This window comes from Cherax quadricarinatus, chromosome 27 (assembly GCF_038502225.1).
Source record: "Cherax quadricarinatus isolate ZL_2023a chromosome 27, ASM3850222v1, whole genome shotgun sequence".
NCBI lineage: Eukaryota > Metazoa > Arthropoda > Malacostraca > Decapoda > Parastacidae > Cherax > Cherax quadricarinatus.
Window position 1 is genome coordinate 20,853,455 of NC_091318.1, and position 9,615 is coordinate 20,863,069.

Here is a 9,615-nt window from a genome sequence, read left to right on the forward strand (position 1 = left end):
AATGCAAATAATCATTCAAATAATTTTACATTTCCTATCAATTTAATGGATGTATCCAAACTAGAACAGTAATTGTGAATAACAGACTGGTGCAATACACAAATAATTTGCACATAGGAGAAAGAGACTAATGACGACATTTTGGTCCAACTTGGACCATTAACTGATATCTTACATTTCAGTACATACATAAAACATTAACACACCTGCCAATGTTTAGCCAGTGGAGGTAGATGATGAAGCCTTGCAAGAGAGCACTGAGTGACTAGTGTCAAACCCTGACTGATAGGTACGCTCTGCTCGTCTCTTCCGTCCAGTCTCTCGTCTTGGCCGGCTTCAGCTCCAGATCCTCGTAGGACACCCACTGCCACTCTGAACTCCCCAGAGCCATCTAAGACACTCCAATGAGCAATATGAGATAACATTGCCTGGTGGTCATCTGAAAACTACATAGTCAAATGATAATTCTCAATATACAGTAATGATATCAGGCATAGATAAAGAGCTTAAAAATTAATTGAAAAATTGAGAGCCAGGACATGATTTCTGCACTATGAGAGATACAGTGATAAGGGGAGTAGTGGAGAAGCTGAGAAGTGGAGGTAAAAGTAGAAATATTAATTAGGATTACATATAGCAGGTGGTAATTAAAAAAACAAATCTCAAGAAAGCTATCATTTTCCCATTTTCCCAGCATCCTTTCTTCCATTCTCAGTTAAAAAAAATTTCCCAAGATATGGCAAATCTTGGATACTTCTTATTCTCTTTAAAATGTATGTATAGGCTGCCTTCAGGAAGTGTTAAGGCCAAACAAACAAGAGAGTATGTATGCAATATTTGAAGATTACCATTCTGTATATGGTTATCTGTTTATTGTAAGAAAAACATTCCTGATGTGCTAAGAAATGTAATAAGGAGTTCACCTGCTAATGAAAAACAACCTATTTGCTCCAATGAGCTAGAAGTCAATGAATTAGGAAATATCTTGGCTAGTGTTTACCAATGCCAGTTAAAGTTCCATCATCAAATCATCCAGAGTAGATGAGACAGGCTTCATCCAACAGTGAGGTTTAATGGATGAATGGAGCATAGCTGTTCCATCCATTCCTCAAATTTCTTCACCATAAGATATATAACATTCAATTATTTGAAATAAAAAAGTGGCCACATACTAAAAAAAAAAAAAAAAATCACTAGATGAATTCACAGCAAAAAATATGCCTGGTCCTCTCCACAATCACAAATTAAATTTTCACTCATTTGATTTTATTGCAATGTACTTTTATAGGCTGAAGTGGGGACCACCAAGTCTAGCCTAAAGCTTTGTTAATTGGGCATCAATTTGCACAACTTTTGCAAGGACTGCAGCCATAATACTTAGTGAAAGAAGTGTACCTATTTAATATTCAGTTACTATACATCTAAATGTGCTAATAAAAGAAAACATTTAAATGAAAAACTTACACAAATTACAGTACTTAGCCAATTAAAGAAATTTAACACTCAAATTCCTTATTTATATTTGTTAGATTTACCCTTAAATTTCAATACAAAATGTTATGTAGAGTTGTTAATAGTCATCAATGAAACAGCTGTTGTACCTTCTGGCCAAGATGATAGTCTCGCCTGCGGAATAACGAGTGCTGACCCCTCAGTCCAACCTTCAGGGCTGAGCCTGAGTTTACCTCGCCTGCTGCTGCTGCTGCTGCTGTTTCTGCTGCAGCCTGTTGCCTCTGCCTGAGCTGCCATGTGAGAACTACATTGGTAACCTGCAAAAGATCTGGGACTTAACTTTTGTGTTGTTATACAGGATGGAGACAATCTGATACTCAACAGTACAAGAACACTAATTCACTGTCTTCCTTTACATGCAACCTTCGGATTAGTATAATATTAAAAGCAAATTGGCAGATTAAAAGGGACCACTATTTAAACCTCAAATCTCAAGGTAAGAGATGAAACAACTGAAATTCAGTAATAGAGGAATGACACATTACAGCACTTTAGGAGCAATAGCAATAAAATTTGTGACCAATATTCCAGTCACATAGCCTACTAAACATGTCTTGATGAAAGGGTTTAAAGTGTTGGAACTGGAAACATGATTAATACAGGGTACTACTAAATTTTCATACAAAAATGAAGTTTTGATCCAGATGATTGGAGGAAATCTAAGTCAGAAAAGACACAGTATGTTGATGATACTGTTTTGTTGCAAGAACTATCAGGGGTAACTGCAAAATACTACGGCCTTTCCTCACTTAATGACGGAGTTCTGTTCCCAAGACCATGTCGTTAAACGAATTCGTCGCCAAGTGAGGAGCATACTATAATGGTAATGGGTTTGTGTCAACCATCTTTGATACTGTTTTAATGTCACCTTTGCACCAGTCATAACATTTCTGGTATAATTTTAAATGTTTATACAGTAGTGTACTGCATATTGAAATAAACAGAATAGAGGAAATCAGCTCTAATATACATTATTTAGGTATAGATACTGGTCAAAGAGCCCGTCGTAAGTCCAAGGCATTGGTAAATGAGTACGTCGCTAAGTGAGGAGAGGCTGTACAAAGGAAATTTGTAATATATGAGGAAGACATTGCAGATAAGTGGGCAAACAATAGGGTAATAGTATAAATGTTTTTATGTCTCAGGTACATAATATGTAAGTGACTGTGAAGGTGTGGGTGCAGCCAGATGGCAATACTGTACTAAACGTAAGCCTCCTCTGATATATGGCATAGGGTAATGTACCTTACTTTTGCATATAGCAGAACTAATAATAAACCAGTGGAACAATTTACCCACCACTGAAACATGAACAACATTCATCTCTAAAATACAACTGGATAAACTTAGTTCCACCACTCCAAGATCACCAGTATTAGTGGCCAATGGGTAAATGCAGTTAAATATACAGTACAATACAGTGGACCCTCGGGTAACGATGTCATCGGATAACAAAAAAATCGGATAGCTACACGTTTTTGCGTCAAAATATTGGCTCGGTTACCAAAAAAAAACTCGGTTAAGGACATTCATCCCGAACGTGTCCGCAAGACCTGAGTGGGCCCGGCCACTCCATGTACAGCTAGTGTGCCATTGTTTACAAGCCAGGGAGGACAATTCCACACGTACATGCGATATATTTTGTATTATTCCATTGTTTTTAGTGCTTGTAACTGCTAAAAAAGCCACCATGGGTCCAAAGAAAGCATCTAGTGCCAGCCTTGTGGTAAAGAGGGTGAGAAATACTATTGAATTGAAGAAAGAGATCATCGCAAAATATGAAAGTGGAGTGCGTGTCTCCGAGTTGGCAGGTTATATAACAAACCCCATTCAACCATCGCTACTATCTTGGCCAACAAAAAGGCAATCAAGGAAGCTGTTGTTGCGAAAGGTGCAAGTATGCTTACAAAACAGAGATCGCAAATACTCGAAGATGTGGAGAGACTGTTGTTGGTGTGGATCAATGAGAAACAATTATCAGGATATAGTGTTTCTCAGTCAACAATATGTGAAAAGGCAAGGCAACTGCATGATGATCTAATTAAGAATATGCCTGGAGCTAGTGTTGATGTTAGTGAATTTAAGGCCAGCAAAGGTTGGTCTGAGAGATTTAAGAATCATAGTGGCATACACAGTGTGATATGGCATGGTGAGGCTGCCAGTTCTGACAAAAAAAGAAGCTGAAAAATATGTGCAGAACTTTAAGGGGTACATAGAGGCTGAACAATTAAAACCCCAAAAAGTGTTCAATGTGACAAAATAGGCCTGTTTTGGAAGAAAATGCCAAACAGGACCTACATTACTCAGGAGGAAAAGGCACTCCCAGGACACAAACCTATGAAAGACATGCTAACTCTCATGCTTTGTAGTAATGCTAGTGGAGATTGGAAAGTGAAGCCTTTAGTTGTGTATCACTCTGAAACTCCCAGTGTGTTCAAGAAAATCAGTGTTGTCAAGACTAAACTGTGTGTGATGTGGAGAGCACACAGTAAGGCATGGGTCACTAGGGGCATTTTCCTGGATTGGTTCTATGACGTGTTTGGCCCCAGTGTGAAAAAATACCACCTGGAAAATAAACTGCAACTCCAGTGCCTCCTGTTAATGAGAAATGCTCCTGCTCATCCTCCAGACTTGGAGGAGCGAATTGTGGGGGAGTTTAGCTTCATAAAAGTTAAATTCTTGCCCCCTAATACCACTCCTCTCCTTCAGCCCATGGAGCAGCAGGTCATTTCAAATTTCAAAAAACTGTACACCAAAGCAGTGTTTCAAAAGTGCTTCGAAGTGACCTCAGACACTGAATTGACCCTATGAGAGTTCTGGAAAGATCACTTCAGTATCCTCGGTTGCATAAACCTTATAGGCAAGGCTTGCGAGGGAGTGACTTGCAGGACTTTGAACTCTGCTTGGAGAAAATTGTGGCCAGAATGTGCACAAGAGAGGGATTTTGAAACGTTTGGGGCTGACCCTGAGGAGCCTATGCCAGTTGTGGAATCTATTGTGACACTGGGGAAGTTCATGGGGTTGGAGGTTAGTGGCGAGGATGTGGAAGAATTGGTGGAGGATGACAATGAAGAGCTAACCACTACAGAGCTGCAAGAGCTTGAGGTGCAACAGCAACAGACCACAGCTCAGGAATTTCCTTCAGAGGTGGAGGAAGAGAGATGGAGGAAGTTGCTTTCATCAAAAATTAAGGACACTTGTACAATGTGGACAAAGGTGCAAGCATTTATGGATGAACATTACCCTGACATAGCTGTTGCAGGCTGTATTGGCAACATGTACAATGACAATATTGTGTCCCATTTTAGGGAAATCTTAAAGAGATGCCAGAAACAGCTCTCTGGACATACTTTTGGTGCAACAGGAGTTCAGTGACTCTCAAGCTGGGTCTAGTGGCATTAAAAAATAAAGAAGGGAGGTAACCCCAGAAAAGGACTTGTTACCTAAAGTCTTTATGGAAGGGGGCTCCCCTTCCAAACAATTGTAAACGCCTCCATCCTCTGCCCTCCTCCCATCTCTTCACTCATCAATAAGTCCTCAATAAAGGTAAGTATCATTTCAGCACTGTTTATTGTGCATGTCTCATTGCTTTCTGTGTAGGGAAATGTATATTTCACGTAAAAAAATTGTTTTGTTTAATACTTTTGGGTGCCTGGAACGGATTAATTGGATTTCCATTATTTCTTTTGGGGAAAATTAATTCGGATAATGAAAAATCAGTTAAAGACAAGCTCTCTGGAACGGATTAATGTCGTTACCCGAGGATCAACTGTACTTAAAAAATAAAAAAATAGACCTAATGGCTACAACTGGAAACATCACTTGGTAATGATGACAGTCAGATTAACAGACAACAGTTGTACACCATGTCAAATTATTTATAGTACTGTACACCAAATGTGATTAATAAAATCACACCTGCAGCAAACTTGCAACGACTGCTAAAATGGCCACAGAGCGCCATGACACAATACTCGAAAGACACCTCGGAAACATCCCCACACACGATACATCTGACTTCGGCTCATGGCGAGGTCATGAATCCGGATCATCTACATCAGTCATGATCTGTTGGGTAACACAACAAACTAAAAACAATTTTTTAAAATATTTTGTTTATAATAAAACATACTTGTACTATAATAAGTTATTAACCATTATAAAAAAATTAAGAGGTAAGGCCATTTATGAAAATAGGGATGTCAGGCTAGTACATGAATCTGCAGCAATAGCTTGTGAGAAGACAGCGAGAGAATAAATGCAAGAACACACAAAGACATATTTAAAAATTGGATGACCTGAGAGAGCATACTTAAATGGAGCTGCTTGTTGGGCTTGTTATGAGTCCTTTTCCTCCAAGGCATATAAAGAATGAAAAAAGTTTCCCAAATTAGATATATGCAGAGTATCGTATACTACAACTCTATTATTAACGTACCTTTTAAGCCTCGTATAGAGAATATAGATTATTGTGAGTTCACGAAAGCTCATGTACGATATAAATGGCATACCATTGACAATTGTGAGGAAAAGACACACTGCAGAACAAGCCTTGTTTGGGACAATAACACACTGAATAAAGCTTTATCAAATCATAACTTATTAACAAGGCTGTGGAGTCGGCGTCAGAAGTGCCATAAATAAAGGAGTCGGGGTCGAAGGTCTTGTGTGCCGACTCCACAGCCCTGTTGACAACAACCTGCCTGAGGACAATGTAGTGGTAAATTTAGATTTCAAGAATGCGTTTAGTCTCCTAAAACGTAATGCGGTATTAACCAGGGCTGTGGAGTCAGAATCAGAAGCAGTTTTTTGGGTTACTGGAGATGGAGTTGGTAAAATGAAATTAAAGGAGTCGGAATTGAAGGTTTTATGTGCCAACTCCACAGCCCTGCTTATAAAGCTCTACAAAGGAAAACTTTGTTTCATTAAAAGCTTCCACAACAAGTCTTTTCTTCAATGGTTCCCACTGTATTTGCTGTTTCTAGAGTGCCATACCTTGATCTGGCATGAAAAATATATATACATGTATTGAGCAATTCACTAGCTATTATTTTAATTTTTACTACAAACCTTTGATTTAACCTACATGCATTCACTCTACACACAAAGTCAAAATGTGTAGATATATCAGAGGCAAACGCCTTCAATAATAGCATTTACTATATTATAGCTTTTACTTCAGAAACATTTGGCTCAATGTACTTGCTTGCCTCTATCTATTTATAAAATGAATCCCTATTTATTTTCATGGTCTGAATACCAGTAAGGTGCAGATTTAGAAGTAAATCCTTGATTTAAGAGACTAACAGGGAAAGCAGATGGCTGGTAATTGCAATTAGTGTGGATAGAGATGAGATTCTTTTGCTGTGATCTTTACAATAACAGACAATTCTGTAACCAATGAACTGTTAGTGGCATTTTCTGACAAATTTCAAATTTTAGCTACAATATCCATATAAACAGAATTAATGTTATACAGTGGACCCTTGATTTTCACAATTTTTTTTGTTAATACTCTTGGGTATCTGGAACGGATTAACTGGATTTACATTATTTCTTATGGGGAAAATGATTTTGGTTTTCGTGAATTTTGGTTTTCGGCAGACTCTCTGGAACGAATTAATCATGAAAACCAAGGGTCCACTGTATTACGTAGAAAAATAAATTATCACAATTTTAAATTAAAACTTGCTCTCTAAACATTATATGGAGAAAACTGTTTCAAACTCAACTGACCAAGCCGATTTAGTGTCATATTTCTGATGTTCATTAAGTCGTGAGTTCACTGTATTTTTAATTTCCAAAAAGTGTTGCTCTAAGTGGCAAATAAAGAGATAACAACAATGGCTTGATAAAGCTCCTGGAGAGTGAAAAGTTGCCACAATAAAATGTCACATCAGTTGCACTTGCGTCCTTTTACCTAACAGATAAGAACAAGCAAAGCAGTATTTTCAGAATTTACAAGCCATGAATTTCTCTCTGGTTGTCACATGAAACACTCCTCTTGAAATTTTATCATACAGGTTCCCTCCCCTCCTCAAAAAAAAGGAGACAAAGAGATAAGGTTTATCATAGAACACAGCTGTACCCAACCTTACCCTTGTGCAGGTCTCGAGACAATTCTCTTAAAATGTTTCAGCCTCCTCTCAAAAGTGTTGCAGCTCAGACAGCATTTCAGGTTAACATGGCTGTTGTTGCAGCTCTTGGATCTGATGAGATATGAGTGTGGATTATTTGAAGGGAAAAAACGTAGTTGATAAAGTAAATGTTTTGCAAAATTTAAAAAAAAGTAAGATCCTTTGATTATTATTATTGTCTTGAGCACAGGTTGCTGAAATCAATAAAATTTCTATCATTATCAATTTGCTATTATAGTGGCCAATTAGCTGTAATATTGCAAAAATTATCAAAATATGTAATTAAATAATTCAAAGCTGAAAAAATTCCTTACAAAAACTGTATCAATAATCTATTCAATATGATAGGTCAAATGTCACATTACAGATTATGATCACTGTATGAGGAGGCTCTAAACCCATAGGAGTCATACAATGTCTGGGGAATGAGAGGTAATCAGGGAAGAGGAGGGGAGCTCAAACTCCTTGGATGAAGAGCCCTTCACCAGCTTCAAGGAACTCCACTGAAGGATCACTTAACAGTAATCATTGCTATCTAATCAAGAATTTCCTGCTTAACTTTGATTTACAAAAATCAACAAATAAGTTTTAGACAGAAAAAACACGCCCTTATATGCCAGGACTAGAATTAAGCAATATATCTCACGAAATCATGATAACACGATTGCAAACAAATCACAGAATCTACCTATGGCGGAAGAAGGTCGCTCAATTTCCTTGAATCAAGAACCCGCCCTCCTTAAAGGGTAAACTGAACTTTGGATACCCCAGTAAAGTCAACGTGTTATTTATGGCTCAAACAATCACGTCTCTGCATCTCTTACCAACCAACCTTCATCAAACTCTTAAAATTACACTGAAACGTAACTAAAATAAAAAATAAATTCACCCAGTAAGACTCAAATGGCACAAATGACAGTCAGAGTATTTATCACTACAGACCAGCTGGAGGTGTTATACGCATCATACCTCCGTATTCTGCAGAAGTTAAGATGTCTGAAGAGTAAAAGTGACGAGTGTGAGAGGTAGTAATTACAAATAACGAGCTACTGCAGCAAGCTGACACTAACACCAGGACTGTTGTTGTCCTCCCTCTGAGGTCCAAGTTAACCTCACACATGGAGGGAATCTTCACACTTGTCAAATGTAAAATATAATTAAAAACACCAGGCAAAAAACACACAACAAAATCTAAACTAAACAAACAGATTTAGCGTAATCGAAACACCTTTATTCGGTATATTTCTTTGCATAGTGTAATTAAAATTACTTGTATGCAACACCGTATATGATGCTGCTATGGACTTTGTAACATCCGGTAGATATTTGTACTTGAAAAAATTGGAGAGTTTTTCGCGTCATTTAAGACTACTAAAACACTCATATTATTCTTGTTATATATAATAAAAAGGTCAATATGAGAGAGGCTGGATCTGAATGGGACTTACACATGATTTATAGGGTTACTGAAGCTTATTCTTTGGGCTGCATTGAAAATGGGTTGGGTAAATATTTTTGTTAGTGGGTTTGTCAGTAGGCCTGCTGCAGTGCTGCTACGTTCTTATGTTCTTATAACTGTTGCTATAAAATACAAATTTAGACAATGGTCCTCGATGACGCACTGACTTTCTTGGGTTATCCTGGGTGACTTACACTCCAGGGTTAAAAATCCGAAAAAATCTTATCTTAATGATCTATCACTTGATTGTTTGTTTATATTACTTTTGTTTTTGCGTAAAATCCGGATTTCAAATAGGATTTTTAACCAGGATGGTTAGCCACCCAGGATAACCCAAGTAAGGCAGTGAGTCATCGAGGGAATTGTCTTTCTTATTTCCACTATGGTCCTTTAATCTTGTTCCCCAGGATGCGACCCACACCAGTCGACTAACACCCAGGTACCTACTTACTGCTAGGTGAACAGGGACAGCAGGTGTAATGAAACATGCCCAACGTTTCCACCCGT

At 37.9% G+C, this 9,615-nt stretch overlaps 1 protein-coding gene across 3 annotated transcripts in view; it reads right to left on the bottom strand.

Annotated features, from left to right (window-relative positions):
* LOC128691047 (beta-1,4-glucuronyltransferase 1) overlaps positions 1-8,777 on the bottom strand; it is a 28,109-nt gene extending 19,332 nt beyond the window's left edge. For 2 of the 3 annotated variants that reach the window (XM_070089098.1, XM_070089096.1), the window contains exons 1-5: positions 8,619-8,777; positions 7,611-7,721; positions 5,431-5,580; positions 1,602-1,769; positions 207-446 (exon numbers count right to left, since the gene is read on the bottom strand). In XM_070089098.1, the coding sequence (XP_069945199.1) occupies positions 207-446; positions 1,602-1,769; positions 5,431-5,508 (486 nt within the window). In that variant the 5' untranslated portion in view covers positions 5,509-5,580; positions 7,611-7,721; positions 8,619-8,777. Of the gene's footprint in view, positions 1-206; positions 447-1,601; positions 1,770-5,430; positions 5,601-7,610; positions 7,722-8,618 lie in introns of all 3 variants that reach the window. The other variant, XM_070089097.1, reaches the window with a different exon arrangement.
* Positions 8,778-9,615: the final 838 nt, after the last annotated feature.